This window comes from Chaetodon trifascialis, chromosome 3 (assembly GCF_039877785.1).
Source record: "Chaetodon trifascialis isolate fChaTrf1 chromosome 3, fChaTrf1.hap1, whole genome shotgun sequence".
NCBI lineage: Eukaryota > Metazoa > Chordata > Actinopteri > Chaetodontiformes > Chaetodontidae > Chaetodon > Chaetodon trifascialis.
The window spans coordinates 18,170,162-18,188,134 of NC_092058.1; the positions used below are offsets into that span (position 1 = coordinate 18,170,162).

The 17,973-nt window shown below is 41.6% G+C and overlaps 2 protein-coding genes across 7 annotated transcripts; one reads left to right on the plus strand and one right to left on the minus strand.

The window, feature by feature from the left end:
* Positions 1 to 2,830: 2,830 nt before the first annotated feature.
* LOC139329138 (uncharacterized) lies at positions 2,831 to 8,150 on the plus strand. Of its 4 annotated transcripts, none has more exons than XM_070959300.1 (5): positions 2,859 to 2,902; positions 4,635 to 4,734; positions 6,007 to 6,135; positions 6,221 to 6,582; positions 6,698 to 8,150. In XM_070959300.1, exons 3-5 carry the CDS (start codon positions 6,024 to 6,026, stop codon positions 6,872 to 6,874), a joined length of 651 nt encoding a protein of 216 aa, XP_070815401.1. In that variant the 5' UTR covers positions 2,859 to 2,902; positions 4,635 to 4,734; positions 6,007 to 6,023; the 3' UTR covers positions 6,875 to 8,150. The 4 variants fall into 4 exon arrangements, with proteins under 4 accessions (XP_070815402.1, XP_070815401.1, XP_070815400.1 ...); XM_070959299.1 differs by lacking the exon at positions 2,859 to 2,902 and adding an exon at positions 4,404 to 4,513; XM_070959301.1 differs by lacking the exon at positions 4,635 to 4,734 and having other exon boundaries at positions 2,831 to 2,902.
* A 1,363-nt stretch (positions 8,151 to 9,513) lies between these two features.
* Positions 9,514 to 17,836, minus strand: nab2 (NGFI-A binding protein 2 (EGR1 binding protein 2)). Of its 3 annotated transcripts, none has more exons than XM_070958845.1 (8): positions 17,703 to 17,836; positions 17,410 to 17,508; positions 16,185 to 17,107; positions 15,855 to 15,988; positions 14,778 to 14,829; positions 14,504 to 14,618; positions 14,202 to 14,387; positions 9,514 to 11,364 (listed from the first exon to the last, which is right to left on the minus strand). In XM_070958845.1, the coding sequence occupies exons 3-8, from the start codon at positions 17,094 to 17,096 to the stop codon at positions 11,267 to 11,269; spliced, it is 1,497 nt and encodes a 498-aa protein (XP_070814946.1). In that variant the 5' UTR covers positions 17,097 to 17,107; positions 17,410 to 17,508; positions 17,703 to 17,836; the 3' UTR covers positions 9,514 to 11,266. The 3 variants fall into 3 exon arrangements, with proteins under 3 accessions (XP_070814946.1, XP_070814947.1, XP_070814944.1); XM_070958846.1 differs by having other exon boundaries at positions 16,185 to 17,144; positions 17,703 to 17,830; XM_070958843.1 differs by having other exon boundaries at positions 17,410 to 17,789.
* Between the last annotated feature and the right edge of the window lie 137 nt (positions 17,837 to 17,973).

Here is a 17,973-nt window from a genome sequence, read left to right on the forward strand (position 1 = left end):
ACAAGAATATGTTTGACTCTCAAGACAAGCATATCATTACTACATATATAGTATAAAAGATACTGTATGGTAATTAAATAAAAATATATACAAGATATCAAAAATCTGGTGGGGCACGTGGTCCTCAGCTGCAATTGGCATGGTGTGTCTGTCTGTTCCATACTCAATCAGAGATGACTTAGAGGAATCTTTTGACTTAAATTAATATATAAAGTTAAGATATTGGGTAGTACTTTATATTCCAGCTAACAATTTACAGTGTAGTTTCATTGTATGACTCAGGTACCCATAAAATACCCATAATAATAGTTCCTGTTAGCACATAAATGTAGGTACAGAGGAAGAAAACATGACTGTTGTGAACGAGAGACTAACACAGGGGGAAAAAATTAACACTGTTGATTTACGAGTACAATTCAGTGCAAAGTTTGGGAAAAGTGATGTTAACAAAATTATGAGCAACACACTTACAGGGGACTTCACAGTTATACAGTAGCCCACTGCGTTGTCGATTTAGCCTACCAGCTGATGTTCTTTGGGTTGAATGAAGGTGCTGTTCCTTACTATGATGGATGAAGTACAATAAAAACAAACTACCCACTGCTAATGGCAAGTTTTACTCATTAACAAACACATGATATTACTGTCTCGTTAATACTGCTTCATTAAAAAACAAACAAACAAAAAAAAACAAAAACAAAGGGGAGAACAATGAACACTTTATATGACAGTCTGCTTACATTAAACAAAATTACACTGTAAATCAACATCATATAAAGTGTTATGAGATATTGCAAACGCATACAGTTAAAATCAATGCAGCTCAGACATGGAGTGAAGCTGTACCTGGTCAGCAAGCAGATCGAACATTTAACAACAACAACAACATGATCATGAGAACGCAAATACTACATATTAATGGATGTTTTGTCAGCCAAAAATAAGGCAACGACACAAATGGATCCACTTGGAGGAGAAGTGACATGACAAAGACATGACTCCTCTGACTATCAGAGAGATGAAGGCTGCCCATCCCTTACACAGAGTTACATAACCAATCTGAAGTAGAGGGAGCAGGCATCCGTCTAAGATCACAAGGTGCTGGCTGTAAACTCAGCTGTCACTGGTTGACATTGAGGGCAAAAACTGCTGCTCCTCCTACAGTAATCGGATGAATGGCATGGAAGGTAGTCTGCCACCCACAGGACTGCTGCCTCAATGTTGGTATGTCAGTCTATTTTTAAATCAATATCAGTCAACACATGGCTGAACACCCAAAATGCCACACACACACACACACACACACACACACACACACACACACACACACACACACACACACACACACACACACACACACACACAGTGGCTACTTCCTGAGGAAATAGGACTAAACATGACTAAACACTTTGATGGAGAGCTCTCTTCACAGTGGTTCCAGCTGAACACACCTGTTCCCCCTGTGATCAAATGCTGATGTCTTTATACAGTTCAGTTATGGAAGATGTTATGTCAATCTGTCAATCTGCCAATATGTCAGACAGACTGAAATAACTACTGGATAGATTACCATGAATTCTGGTGCACACATACATGCTCAGCTCAGGATGAATTATAATAACTCCGGTGGTGCCTTAACTTTTCTTCTGCGCCACCATGAGGTCAAAATTTTAATTTGAGTGAATAATGATCAAAGGAGAGTGAATATTTGTCCTAAATTCCTTAAATAATGATAATGTGCTCTGTGTATGCCAGATGTGTAAATACAGGCAGCTTCAGGCGAACCTGTTCACTTTTATGAGGTCATGACAGTGATGTGTTCACAGTTTGTTGCACTGTCCCCTAGTGGACAAAAATACATTTTTGCAGGTTTCCCAACAAAACTTGGGTCTTAACAACAATTAGAGGGTCCTTTGTTCAAAGGAACAGGACTCCATGAACCACCACCTCTCCTGATGGAGAGGTTTGGTTGAGCACAGTTTACAGATTGTCCCTAATGTGATGAACCCCAACCTCAGTTAGTCAAGATGGCTCATTTTTATCTACCCTCCATACCGTCCAAATCAAAAGGTTCCCTACGAACCAATAAAACCACAAACACAGAGGTTACATAGTTAACTGGTCTTCAGACAGATGTATAAAAACACTTTAATGACAATTATCACTAATGATGAAGCAATTTTTAAAGGTCTGACAGTGACACAAAATGATTTTCTGTAAAACACCGTAAAAACGAGGACAATTGAATGCTCTCTCTCACTTCTCCCAATGGAATTTCTATCAACGATCTTTAATTTCATGCATCATTTTAGCTCACCTTACTGCTTATTGTAGTTTCAACTCAGTAAAATCTAGGTGGCACCAATGATTGTCCTTTCAGAGAATTTGGGGGTTTTATGGACCTGGGGGAGTTAATATTCAATAATTTAAAAGTATACACTGATTTTTACAGGCAGTGTACTTTAGACTAAAAATCTTTGAATGTGAGTATGTGGCCAAAAAAGGCTTTGACACAGGATGTAGACCTTCATGAGAGGAAATAAATCTACAGAAGATATAACTGAGCAAAAAGAAGAACTGAAGTAATGATAAGTGAGCACGGTTGGTTTCTTTTAGTTATGAGTGGCTCAGCCAATGTCACATTTTCCTCTTATAATACATCCGCCCTTTTCAACGAAAGGTTGTGCCTTTTATTTTGAAGGAAGCCTTGTTGAACAGGAAGTGTGATTTTGGCAGGTGTGCCTCGGTTTGACGCAGGTGAGCTCGTGTTTCAGGTCGGGATAGTGACGTCAGCGTAGTAAAATGCGGATCTTGTCCAGTCCGGATGAAGGATTATTATCCGCATCATCGTCAGTAGCTGCGTCTGCACTTCCTGCTGGGACATGAAGTGATCGCTGGAAGTGTAAGTAAACTTTATTTAAAAAGGTCATTCAGAGGGGAAAAGTGCCCTCGGATGATTTCAGTCTCACAGCTGGAAAAGAAGCAGAAACCAAACGAATTTCGCTGAAAGATCCGTGTTTTTCTGCGAAACCGAGAAATTAAGTGTAGTAAGTCCAGTGTGACTCTTCATTTCCACATTACAGAGAAAACTACACAGTTATGATTCATGTGGGGTCAGATGGAGGTCAGAAAGTTTGGAAGCTGCTACACGACATGTGATGAATCACACGCAGGACACACCTGTGTGACCAGTGCTACAACTGACCATAGTTACATTTACTGTAACACTCTGCTGAAGCCTGATTTTAACATACTCTTACTGTATTTGAGTGTTTCCAGTGTTTTCAACTTCAGACTTTTACTCCACCATATTTATACGACAACTGTAGTCAGTTTCTGCTGACTTTCAGATTTTATTTACGCTAACTACAGTGTAAGTAGATTATAAAATATGCTGCATCATTAAGATTTGCTTCACTTGAACCAGCTAATACAATAAAATACTGCTGGCACATTACATTACATTACAGTAATAATCAATTAAGTCCTACGGTCCATAATTGTATAACATTTCCTGGGATCCTTCTCCTATAGTGGGTACTTTTACTTTTGAATTGGCTCCTAACACATATTTTGCTTGCAGGAATGTAAAACTTTGTGTGTATATATATATATATATATATAAAAATTTACATTATTACTTCTTTTGCTTCAGGAAAGTTTCTGAATACTTCTGTCATGCATTATACATTTAATACGATACAATTCAAATGTTTTATCAAATCCATTTCTATACATTTAACATACAAGGAGGCGGTGTTGATAGGATGCAGCCTGACTGAACCATACCTTAACACACATTTTATAGAGAGCATTGCAGTTACTGTCAAGTATTCTTTGGTAGTATTCTTGTGTACAGTTTACGTCTAACAGGAAACACCTTTGTTCTGTTGGCTCAGACATGCTGACAACTTTCTAAAGCATTCAGCCCTTCTGTCTTCCTCTAACTCTCCTGTCTGCTGCAGCTAGGGTTACAACGCCATTATATTTTCATGGTATGTTGACCGTCATGATTTCATGGTATATATGCAGTCATTATTATCACTTACAGTGACCCTTGAGGGTCAGCTCATACGCTGCAACCCGAGTCACAACAGTTCTGAAATTGCTGAAATCTGGTGACAAAAATCATATGAGCAACTAAAATCAATTTACAACCAGAGATGGAGAGACACTGGAGCAGTGAGTGCAAATTCACTGTCAATCAGATGATTTTAAGATCTTCAAAAGTCACAATAGACAGCTGTGCTTCATTCACAGTGAACAAAAAGCCTGTCTGTCTCCTCTTTTGAGTCTATGCTAAAAAATACTCTGCAGGATCTGATGCAGCAGTTGTGACGGAGATGGAGAGGTTCCTTTTTATACTAAAAGAGTTTCACTTCCCTGTTTTCAAGAGCCACTTCCTCTTGAACATTTTCCAACGCAGTGTACAGCATGTGTTGTTGCATGAGTGGAGCATAATTTCCATTAGCTCACCTGGGAAGAAACACTCGTCATACAGCCACTTTTTTTGGTAAGGCCTCATCTGAAGAATGGATTTCAGCAGCAGAAGTGTATTGTTGTGGTGCTCAGTGAGTGGGATTTGAGTCTGGATTTACACACTCAGACAGGGTCTGATTGTTTTGCAATAACAGGAAGCCTGTTTGAGATGGAGGAGGCTCGAAACCCATGAACCAGCTGTAAGAAATGACGAGGAGTCCTGAATTATTGGAGCGACACACAAGCTTGTAAGGGGTAAGCAAGTTAGCAGTGATATACAAGACACTGTGAGTTAACACTGCTTTGTATATTCACACAGAGGCCAGAGAATTGGGGTTTTAACAGGCCTGATAAAGAGTTATATATGTCTTGGTTCTCTATTTCAGAAGAGCTCTTTCACTGACCGTGGCTCATATGTGCAGAAAAAATAAACTGCCTCAGGTGGTGTAAAAGAAAATAGATATGGTTCAGACTCAAACTGCACAAGCTCGTGTTTTGGAAAGGGGGAAGACTTTTATGCAAATGTTTGCTAGCACAAATAAGGAAATTAGAATTTATTGCTGTCTTTTTAGTTTCCAGACAACCCCACATGCAGAGACAGTCCTGACTCTGAGGTTATAAGTCTGTGTCGGTTGTGAATTTGTCGGTTCTACAATAAAAGAACATAACAAGCTGATTCCAGTATTTTTTTTACTTGATTGAAATTGACTACTTACAGACCAACAAAATTATAAATAAAAAGTATTTAGATCTGTTGGGAAATACATTATGTAGAGATAATAGGAACTGAGGATCTTTTTGGTTTCTGGTAAAAATGTTGTGGGGGCTTGTGCTCTGTGTGTAAGTGGAATGCAGTAATGTGTAGCCAAATGTATAAAAGTACATGATGATCGATATCAAAGTTAAGGAGAAACACAAACAGATGAGTGGAGAAAGATATTTCAAACATGGCATGGGGCCTTACTGAAAAGGAAAATGACGTGAATCATATACTATGACCAGGTCTCCTCCAAGCTGAACAGTTTCCATCATCGAAACACCACAGCCACGCTCGCCTTGGATGGCTGCATTGGCCTGTTGGTCGGTCAGCTGGATGGTTCACCACTTTGGTCTTTAAACATCTCAACTCAACTATAGATTGTTGATCCCTAGACTTTTCCTCTGGCACCACCATGAGGTTGACATTTGTTTTTCAGAGTGAAATATCTTGACAACTGGCTGCACTGATTAGAAATTTTGGTATTTTGGTTTATGACCAAATATCTGCAAAACTAGTGACATTTACATCAGCCTCAGCTGTACTTTGTTGTTAGCCCTAACATGCTAACAGGCTAAACTATGTTGATGAACCTTGAAAAATTTCCTTAGCATTGTCATTTTGAGCATGTTACAGCGTCACAGAGCTGCAATCATGGCTGTATACTCTAAGTTTTGTTCCTAATATTTTACCCATTTATATGTAGTGTATGTATATGGGATAAGTGGACTGTACAGCTCTGTGTAATTTCCTCTATTTACTAGCTGCAGATCTGTGAGCTGGTGCGATGGAGGAAGCCTACAGTGAACTGTACCAGCAGTTTCTTCACCTGAGGTCACTTTGCCTGAGACAGGCAGCTCTGTTACATCAACTCACAACAGCCCTGCAGAAACAGCAAGGTCCATATGAAACCTATTGTAATTCCAGTGCTCATAAACATGTCGCTCATGATTCACTTAACAAACAGAAACTCTCTGTCTGCAGGTGCTAGTGTTCCTAATGGAGAACTGAGTGACATGATATCCATCCCTGTGCAGTGCACACAGGAAATCCCTGCATATCTCCATGAGAAGCCTCAGCCATTAACAGCCACAGTGCACAAGCCTGTAGCACCATGTGGCATTGACCGTCTCTCTAGAAACCCAGGGACTTTCTCTGATATCCTCTCTGAAGACATGTCCAAGCTCTGTGTGGACAGGCCTCGTCAGAAAAAGGAAAGTCAGGAGCCAGCGCAAAGTGTCGCACCCCTGCTGAGCCTGGACTCCTCTAGGTGGCAAGGAGCCTCTTCAAAAGATCTGTTGCAAGCAGATCATCTTAGTGGAGACAGGACGATGCACACACTGAGGGTGGGTGTCTTTACTGGACTAAACCCCCATCTGTTTTCAGGGGTTCTCCAATCTGTCCTTGGATTTTAAGTTCTTCCTCAAACACTCCATGTCTTGTCCTCTCTGTTTGTGTCAGGTGCCTGGGACAGACAGTCCCTCCATGATCGGTGACTTCCGGAGTCTGTCGGACGGGATTCTGATGTCAGACGTGGCGCTGCAGTCTCATGTTTGTGAGTTCTGCCAGGCAGTTTTCCCCGGAGACACAACCACCAGGGGAGAGTTCCTACGACACCTTTACACCCACGTCACCTAGACTAAACTGCTCCGTCTTTTCCTCCTGATATATGATTTATGTGTTCATACACTGTGCCGCAACAAGTATGGCTTACTCTGATCTCTGGAAACAGCAGTGAAGTAGACCTGTTCCTCTGAGATGTAAAATGAAGGGTGGAAATAGGCCTCTAATGATTCAGTTGTATGCTAAGGTACTGAGATATTGTATTTTAAAGGCTCAAAAGGCTTCACTCAAATTATCAAACCACATTTTCTCATTTACTTCTGCAGTCCTTGTAACTCGTCGTGGTTTTATTTGGCCAGATTTTGTGATCTGGGTCTTTGGAGATTTTTTCTCCAATTTTATTTGTGGCGCTCACAGCATTGATATAATACATCAAAAATAATCTCTGCAGAATCTCTCTTTGCAGAATTAATGGTTATTCCATCACTCTGGACAATTCACAGACCTCCCTGTATCAGTTTTTATAGGGATTATTTCATCCATATTGGGAACCCAACCCAATCCAGACCTATCCAAAATATCCAAGATCCAAAGTACACTGAAACTATCTGCATGGCCAGATATCAGCTTTATTTTTCTTCGAGCGAAGGGTTTAAGATAGTTCATTTAAAACATGTGGCTCACAGAGAGAAATCCTATGAAAGCATTAATTATCACCCGTCTATTCTTAGTTCTTTGCAACCACAACATACTCCTGAGATCTTATGATTCATCTGTCGTTGAAAGGCATCCTTACTGCATGTCCACTGATTGTGGTCCTCTCCATGTAGTCCATGATAACACAAATACGACTATAGACTAAAATGCCTAGACAACAAAGTCAGCTAGATTTTGATGGCTTGAATCAAACTGAAAGTAGTTATTTGCTGAAAGTGTGTTCAGGGGATAAGTCATTGAAATAAATAGATTAATTAGTTTATCAGATGGTCACTAATTCCAGTCTTGGACAGTGAGATGCAATGCTGTGTTTTTGATCTTAAGTAACTGTTTTGAAAAGAGGATTAGAAAGATATAATTGCTAGCACTGAAACAGGTAGCTTTCCACCTGCTGTCACCTTTATTCTATAGTAAAGATGGTGGAGTGTCTAGTGCCGTCATTACATCATCAGCCTGTTGTGACAAGGTTGAAATAGGTTTATCAGTACTGACCAGCGAATATTGCACCTTTATGTAACTTTAATCTTTTTTGCTTTTAGATGAAAGTCTTAATGTTTGTATTTTATAAGGAAAATCTTCATGTGAGAGGGAAATGGCTGTTTCTGAATAAATGTATATAAAAAAATTGTCATCATAACATCGTGCCTTTTTCTTTTTTCAGCTATGGTACCACTGAAACAATATCTTTCAAGCTTTGATAAGCAAAACACAGTTAATTCAATCTGATTAGGTTTATTATTGAATCCTTATTCTTACAAGCCTTTGCTTTGTGAAATAACCTCGGAAACATTGTTCAAAACTACATCTGCCTCAGCTGTTCACACATGCAAATGCTCATCTGGATGATCATGAGAAGACATTTCAAAGATTTGAATGCAGATAATTAGACTTCCTGATTTCATTAATGGTCGTGCTGCTGCTTTTTAGATGCTTGCGGTAGAGCATTAAACTGATCAGCTGTCTGTTGCTCAGCTCTGTGTTATTGAGGAAAGAGCATGAGCTAAGAATAGACTAAGATTTAACTCCATAATTAGTGGTGCTGACAGCTGATTGATGATGGCGGATCCCTTCATCTGTTGCTTTCATAATCACTATAAGGAAAACCAACTTGGATATAATTGCTCCTGTATAATCAAGTAAGTAAGCGAGTAAGTATATAGCGCCTTTCAAGAGCAGGGTGTGAAAAGTGCTTTATAAAAGAAATAAAGTTTCCAACATAGATAAAACATCAGAAAATAGAATAAAAAGAAAAATTGAAAAGGCAAGTCTAATCAAACGGATCTTGAGCTGCTTTTTAAAGGTGTCCAATGTGTCCACAGAGTTCAGGCTGAGAGGAGCAGGAGATGGCAGGAGGAAATGTTTGATTTGATTTCATTAATCTTACCATCAATGAAAACAAGAAGTTGATTGTATGCCTAACTTACAAAAAAAAAATCAGACCTGCAGTCGATGCAAGAGTAACATCACTAATAGTGTCAAGTTAAATTTTGGGATATGAGACACAAGATCAGAGCTTTTAGCTGCTGTTGAGATATTCAGTCTGGACAAAAGTGGTGGCCAAATGACCCATCAATGGACAGATTAACATCACCATCTCTCTTAATGGCAATGCTTCATTTTAACAATGAATATTCAAATGCATTGCACTCCAACCGGATGATTGTGTGTTACACACACTGTATCCTCAGTCAAATAAACCAGCAATCATTTGGCGTTTTGGAACCCTACAACTAGCTTCATTTGGCTGATGGCTCATCTTGATCTTCTCTAGTGTCTGTCTGAAAATCAAGCAAGGGAGGGCTGAGTGTGGATGAGTGCTGATGACATCGCTGGTACAGGTGAGTCATGCCGGCATCGAGGCTCGGCGCAGAGCGTCAGCGCAACAAACGACAGCAGAGGTGTTGCTGGCTGCATGACGCAACTCCTGCAGCCTCTTCCACACATCAGAACTGCCAAGAAAAAAACGATTCTTTGTGGAAAACAATGCAACACGTCGTGGCTTTAAGCAATAAAATAACATTTATTGAGATGTAACAAAATAAATAATCTGTTTTGCAACATAATAAACTGAGAAAGTTACGAATACTCAAGAGACAGGCAGGTGTAACTGATGCACAGCAAGCTACCTCACTGACAGACTCTGTGATTAAGTATACAAAAATCCGAAAGTTTTCAATCATTATCAACATGAGCTTTGTCATTACATGAAGTCTGAATACAATTAACAGTTCACACAGGGCCAGGTAGGCTGATGGAACTCGTTGGAGCTGCTGTATCAAGACTCAAGCACCATGAGATTTTTTTCTGTAAACCTCTGCATGTGTTTGTTTCTTTTTCTAAAACTTAGAAAGTGAAGATCACTCTAATTTACTGAGCCTGAGGACAAAAGAGCTGTTAAAAGGGAAACTGACAGTTCACCTAGTAAATATCTAAGACTACAGAAATCATCCCAAAAACACATGGCCATGTTGTAAGTTTCTGCTACACCTAAAAATAAAAATCCACACTAACCACCGCCTTCTGAAAAAGCTGTGGCAATTTTTTTTTTTGTTGTTAAATTCTCAAAATCTGCAATGTAGTTTTGAATGCAGTTTCCTCAAAGGCTGTACACTGGCACCTGTTGGGAACAACATTAAAGAACAGATGGGAGAGAAGAGCAGCTGACGACAGCAAGCCTCCACCCTGCTGAAGGGCCCTTGAGCAAGACACCCTGAAACCTGATTTCACTGAAGAGAGAGGCAACTGAAAGTTTGACTGGAAATCAATAAAGCATCTGCGTTCTAATTTCATGCCGCTGAGTTAAGAAAAGGTGTTCGGAGTACATTTTCACACGATTAAAGGTAATGAAAAGCCTGAAGTTTCATCTCTTACAAACACCATTTCAGCCACTTGTGCAAAAATATCATTACAGAGAGATATGAGGGATGATGAAGAGCCACGGCTTTAAATCTCATAAAACTCAGCATGCCTGTTCAGATCTCATGGGTAATTAGATGATGCAGCAAAGGACAAAAGGCCCCTGAACCTGACGGCGGTGTTTGTGTGTAATCTAGATCAACATATGTCAGAAATCCATCTATGTGGACTTGTCCTCATACAAGAACGTCTTAACACACTGACTTAAAAAAACAGAACATCCATTTGTTTCCTGCCGCTGAGGAGCTGCTGACTGTGACCAGACTGTTTTCTTATTGTAACTTGCTGGAAATACAGACAAAAGTCTCCCTACAAAACCACATTTCCTTTACAGAACTTCAACATGTCACTGGAATAAGTTAAGAGAGTCAGTTTCCAAAGTTGCAGTGCCCCCTGGTGCGTCGAGCCCATCTCATCTGAAACAGGTGACACTCTAAACACACTGCTCACAACAAGTTGGCTAATGTGGCAAAATATCAGCTTTTTGGCGATGAAATCAGTTCATTTTTTCCATCATCGGCTAAAATCTGTGGGACATTAAGTCCATGTATTTAAAAAATAAAACAAAGTGTGTCCCCTATATGTTCACTGAATATAAAGTCGAACAGAACATCCTGAAGTTCAGTGTTCACCGCAGGTTTATGATATCAGCCGCTGGTAAATTATGACATTTGCTGGATTGATTTTGAAGTGGATAGGAGTCCTCTCCTCATCAGATGTCAGTGATGTGGGTACACAAGGAAAAACCTGCTCAGCAACAGTCTGTCTGGCAGACAGGGAGTGGAGGTCAGAGGCAGGCCTCAGAACAAGTTCCCTGACAACGGCCGAGGGTTTTCATTTCCCGCGGTGATTAGAGTCGTCTTTGGTGATGCAAGGACTACTGCTCCTGCACGTTGTTATCGAGCTCCGCCTCTCCACTTTACTGTCAAGGTCTATGGAAAAAGGTAGAGTTTAAGATGAGACCTGATACGGAAATGAACTTAGGACTCACTTATAGAACTAACAGAGAACAACTGAAACGTCAATCATATGGAAAATGAAAGTGCACCTTTATGTGTTTTTTGCACATTTTATTTGAAATCAAACACTGCTACTGCTTCATGGTTTGAGTGCAAGATGAACAGTACACAGTTTTACAATGACTGGACAGCAAGTTATTCTAACACTGTGGCAAAAGATAAATATAAGTTAAGAGTCACAGTAATCAAGATGCAACCAGCGTTTTAAGACCTTTGAATAATTGTTTGGGGAATTCAGCAAGAAGCTCTCCCACATGGAGTGAAGTCATCACGGTTTATATGACCAACCCAAGCTGTTGAATAACGAAAAGTCTCCAGTGTTGCAAGTTTAATTAGTTCTGGGCTGGTGATAATGATGAAGTCAACAAATCAAGTGAACAAGATGCCTTCACAATATGAGATGAATAGACATGAATCTATTCATAATAATGATGTGTATTCGCACTGAAATAATTAGCTCTGATGTATGGTGCGATGTGAGACTGTAAATGTAAATAGTACCAAAGTGTTTCCCGTGTTTAAGAGTCAATGAATATTCATTTCTTGACTACTCGTTTATTTGTTTGCTCATTAAGAAACCCTCATTGTCCATGTGTGTTAACAGTGTGCAGTAATATAAGAAAACTCAAAGTCTAAAAGAGTTGAGACTCTGTGTGAAGCTTAAACAAACAGAATGTGGTCATTCGCTCATCCTTTTCTACGTAAACTCAACTGAAAACAGCACAAAGACAATATGTTTAATGTTTGACCTCATCGACTTCGTTGATTTTTGTAAATATATATTTATTCTGGATTTGATGCAGCAACATATTTCAAACACTTTGAGACAGGAGCAGCTAAAGACGGAAAGATGTGGAACGCTCCAAAAACACCTGTTTGGAACATTCCACAGGTAAACAGGTTCATTGGTAACAAGTGATAGTATCATGATTGAGTATGAAAGGGGCATCCTGGAAAGGCTCAGTCGATCACAAGCGAGGATGGAGAGAGGTTCACCACTTTGTGAACACATGATTGCATAAAAGATGTTAGTACATGGACTCGGGAACAGTTTGTAAAACGATCGTCTGTAAACACAGTTTGTTTGCAAATTATTTAATAATTATGTTTCTACTTATGTTTTACACGGTGTCACAACTTTTTAGGAATCAGGGTTGTAACTTATGAAGAATGTCATTTGTGATAACACAAAAATTTACGAGCACACGAGGACAAATACCGGCGGTCAGATTTATCAGACGGAGGACTGTGAGTCCATGATTTAAATGTTAAAAGGATGTATGAGAAGTGATATCCTGACTGTTTGAACCGTCAGCGGAAGATAAGTGATGGCAGAAAACAGTGACGTTGACAGGAAGTGAGAGAAAGTTGTGATTAATGAGAGAGGCAGACGAAGGAAAGTTGGATGAGTGAGAGAGAGAAAAAGCAGCAAGACAAAGTGAGGGAGATCGACGTCAGAGATGAAACATATGTCATTTTTTTTGTTGTTTCCGCAGTCCTTTTGGTAGAGGGAGAAGATGTATAAAAAAGACTGTGCCATTTCCCTGCCCACAGGTTTTATTTTTGTACACTGTCGCTTGGTGAGTCAATGCAACGCCCCTCCAATTACCTCCCACTCCTTCGCCCCCACGCCCCATCCATCCCGCCCTTCAGCCCACGCACCTAACACACTCTGACGTCAGTCGCTGCTGAGAGGGGGGGTCCGATTCTGCCACCCACAGAGTACTTCCTATCCCCCCCCCTCCCTCCCCGCCCCCTCATGTCTTTGCTGGCTTCCTTCTCCTCGCTTCATCTCTTCAACTGGCTATCACAGCCCAGAACGACTAACTTGCCCAGATCATTGCTTTTTTCTCTCTTGTGAGAAGCTGTGATGCATCAGAAAATTGCTACAGTAACAGGGTATTAAGAAAGCACTATAACAGTGTAAAGCCCCCTCTAGACCACCACCCTCCTGATCGCACTCTTTTCCTCTCTATATATCACTCTCCTCCTCCTTCTGTTTCCCCTCCTAACTTCTATCCTCTCTAATTTACAGTCTGGTGAAGTTCAGCTGTGCTTGGTGGGAGGCGTCACCTAGCGTGACTCACTAGAGTTCAAGCTCTAGAGCTATAAAATATTCATTGTTTCGAGAGGTTAGTGAGTCCCTGTCTGTCAATTTCAATACAACCCGAATCCCAACTTTAAGGAATAGTTTGATATTTTGGGAAATAAGCATATTTGCTTTCTTGATGAAAGATATGTAAGAAGATTGATGCCACTCTCGTGTCTCGCCAGCAGCAAGTTAGCTTAGCTTAGCATAAAGACTGGAAACAAGGGGAAACAGCTAGCCTGGTTCTGCACAAAGGAAACAGCTCACTAGGTAACACATTATATCTTGTCTGTTTAATCTGTACAAAAACCGCAAGTTGCTTTCAGCCAAGAAATAGTTGAGTACATGACCTCCTGTGATTTCTTTACTCCTCAGTTTTTGTACACATTCAACAAAGATATAGTGTTTTAATAAGTATTTTTAGAGGTGCCGATAGTCAGGGTTTGCTCCCTTTGGACAGAGCCATGCTATTGTTTCCCCATTTGCTGTCTTCGTGCTACACTAAGCTAACCAGCTGCTGCCTGGGGCCTCTTATTTACTATACAAATATGAGTGCCAGGAAGTGAAAAAGTGTATTTCCTAAAATGCTATTCCTTCAACCTTTTAGTCTGTGTCTATTATTAAGAGCATAATATTTTTACATCATTATTAGAAAAGTCACCTGTTGAGTGAGTTCCTTCTGACCCTAGGCTGATCTTGCCAGCCCGATCATGTGACACCATGCGAGCCAATCGCAGCCCTTCGTCCATTAGCGTTTGCTGTATGAGATGGCGACTCCAGTTGGCGGGGTTGGAGGTGTCAGTGTGGGGACGGGGGGACGGAGACTGGTTGCACTGTGAGCCGATGTCTAACAGGACAGAGAGATTTGGGTGTAAATGCTGACTTTAAGCACCAAATGCTTCAAGAAACATAAAGATCTACTGAAGAGACATATTTTCCATTATATCCATCTGAAGTCTTTACCATGTGATACACTGTCAAGGCTTTCTGCAGACAAGCTGTCATCATCTGCCCTCTGGGTCAAGCCCTCTGAGCCCTCCACCGCGAGCAGTGAAGACACGCTTTCAGGCACAATCACCTGAAACACATCACTGTCAATCTGGTGCTGACGAACCACTTTAAATCACTGACAAGTGACCTGGAATTTGGCGTCGCCGTGTGTTAGAATCACACATTCATCTGTAAAAAGTCACACTGAATATTGTTGAGTGGCGGCAGTGCTGCTCTGAAAACTCACCTCATGTCTCGCTCTCTTCTGTGACAGTAAGCTGCTCTCATCTGCGTTTGTCCTGCAGGAGGAAAACAGTTGAGCCAGTTGAACATGAGAGTTCAGTCTTGACCTTGGATATAAGTAATCTGGTGAAAAAACAATCTTGGCTGGAGGTCTATTGAAAAGTGTTTCTGCAGAGCTTTCAAGTGCAAGATGAAGGCTGATGAAAAAACCTTTATGGACCTTGATATAAGATTTTCTTTTTTGGCAAACCAAGCCAGTGTTTTTGCACAAGATGCAGCAAGAGACAAGAAGTCACACCGAGTACAACTTCTATTCAACTTGACCTGGTACAGAAATGTAACTATAATTTCCCAATAAACTATGTGTCTACCAAAATTACTTGTATGCTAACATACACAGGGAAACTTTTGTCTTTATCTTTCTATCATTTGTCTTTGACTTCAAAACGTTATGAGTGGGAAACATATAAAAACTTAAAATAACATCTGGAATGGAACAATTCAACTTATTAAGACTAACATAATAATTTTTAAGAAAGTCGTTAGCTATGGTATGTGCTTTGCTGTAACTTTCTGCAATTATCTCATTATGAGGCACATTTTGATGAAGAGACTGCTGCTATTTATGGTCATAAAGATTAGATGAAAATATTTGGTGTAAGTTAACAAACACACCGGAGGTTTGTCTACTGCTGTGTGGCTCCAATGTTCAGCTCATTATACTAACAGTGGAGAGGTTGGAGTTTAATTCCCACTGTGATCTGAACCAGGTTCATTGTGAAAATGAATGAAGTAGTGGGAAGATGACTCACAGACACCACGTGGTACACGGAGAATATGCTAAATACACTTTTTGTCAGCCACGAAATGATTTCATTTACATTTATTTCACATGTGGCTTGTTATACTGCTACTCCGTGTTGCTGCAGACTTTGATTTTGCTTTCTACAACGAGAAAAACTATATTCTTAATTCTCCTTTTTCTCGAGCTAGATGAATATAAACGACACAGCAGGTGTGAGGTGTGTTGGTCATTGGCTGCTGGTGAACAGATCACTCTTCTCTATGGCTGCGCCCCTACCTTGCATGCTTTAGTGTGGAGGTGTAGGCACATTTTCTTGCCACCTGCCGAGCCAAAGAAAAGAGCTCCACCCGTCTCAGCAAAAGGGCATTGTCGCGCATACAGAACTGGGCTGCAGCTTCATTGATGATCAACTGAGGAGGAAAAGCACTGAGTGAGGGACAGATGGACACTGTGACATGCAGATAATACAGAAATTATACTTATTCTTTTATTTTGAAATGCATATTGATGCCTCTGGTTTACAATGTGAGCCTCCCTTTAGAACAGATTCTTGAAACATGATATGTTCAAACACTCCATCTTTGCTCCCGTCTTTGCTGCTTTTACCTCATGATGTGTGAGCTGCTTCCCTTCTCTCCTCTTGGAGTCGAAGCGTCCATAAATGAGGCTGTACTTGCGGATCTCTTCTTCTTTGTTCACATCCTGGGACCCCATTTTGAAGATGTGCCCCACAGTCTTTGCCATCTTCTTGTTCATCCTAAGCAGAGTTTTCACCTCTGCGGGATCTGACCTGGGCAGGGTCCTGAGGAGCCTGTCTACACTCTCAACCACCGCCCTCGCCGTCTCCCCGTCCAGCTGTCCTCCGGGCCAGGCTGACAGGGCCGCAGGGGTGAAAGAAGCCGAGGGGCTTGGAGATGTGGAGGGACCGGGGTGACATGTTGACAGTAGAGGTGGGCTGGGCGGGTCCTCCTCTATTCCGGATGCAGAAGCCAAAGTGCAGTTCCCATCAGGCTCTGGGCTGAGCCAGTGTGGGTCCATGGGTGACAGTTTTTCTCTGAAGTGTGTGTCTGGTGGCTGTGGGGATGCCTGGGAGCAGGGGCTTCTTGGACTTCCGCTGTGCATGGGAGTGAGACACGCCCGATCCTCCCTTTCACATGGAGACCCCGGCTGCCCGTTGCTCACAGACTTCCTAGGCCCACCTGCCGGCCCACTAGCACCCGTCCCGTCCACTTTGAACAATGGGATTCCCCCGAGAGGAACGTTGGAGACGGGCTGGCTGAAAAGGGCAGGGTTTGCCGCCCAGTCTCGGAGGGCCTTTTGCAGCCTACGCACGTGCAGCGGCTTGGTGGCCATGCCAACTAGTGCCATGATCTCCAGAAACTCCTCCTCTGCTGCCTCACAGAGCTGCTGCACGTCGTCACCACCCTGCTGGATGAAGGTTTCATAATAGGCCAGCAGGTTGGCCCTCTGCAGCACCCGATAGAGCTGCAACTCCCCAAGTGTGCGTGGCAGAGACATGGCACACGGCACTGGAAAGTTTAGGCAGGAGAAAGGAAAGACATGAACCTGCAGGTGGAGAAATCCTCTACAAGTTATTCATTTAGTTCAAGATTGTGCCACCTGGAATAAAGCAGTCTTTCTATCTTAATGAACATTCGGTAAAAAAAACAAAACAAAAAAACAAAAACAAAAAACAGATGAATATAGGAAGTTTATGCATGTTTTGGAGCAGTTTCCTCCATATCCAAACTATTTTCACAATGAACATGTGTTTCCTTTAAAGCCTTACATGACAAAAGGATTGAGCATGCCGTACGTAAGCCTGTCTTACCTTCTTCAGGTCAGGTAGACGGATGTGCGCAGAAGGGACCGGCGGAACTACGGAAAGTGGTCTCACCAGATGTCACAGGTCGTTACTCCCGGACTGAAACTGATGGAGGAATAAAAACTGATTTCGGTCGAGACAAAAACACGTCACATTGAGGCTACACTAAAGAACAGACGCCTGGATTAGTGTCTCCAGTTCAGACACAACCATCGACTGGAGTGTCCCTGAGCCAGATGTCAGCAGAAAAACACCCCGCTCAAAGCCACATCGCAGTTGTTATCCTATTCGTTTCTTACCCTGTCGCCTAATGCCGAAAGCTTCCCCGGCTCAGATTGGCGTAGTAAATCCCCTTTGCGTATCGTACCTCGTCTGAAATCACTGGCAGAAATCCTCCTCCGGCGCACCGTATTGGTTGCTGGCTGCCCTGTCTGTGTGGGCTGGAGAATGACGGGGGCGGACTGCAGCACGCCATCTGACCGAAAAAGAGCCTTCCTCTCCCGGTAGAGAGGCGGCTTTCAAATTGGAGATGTGGGTGGTGGTGGTGGGGGCTTGAAATTAACCCTCTAC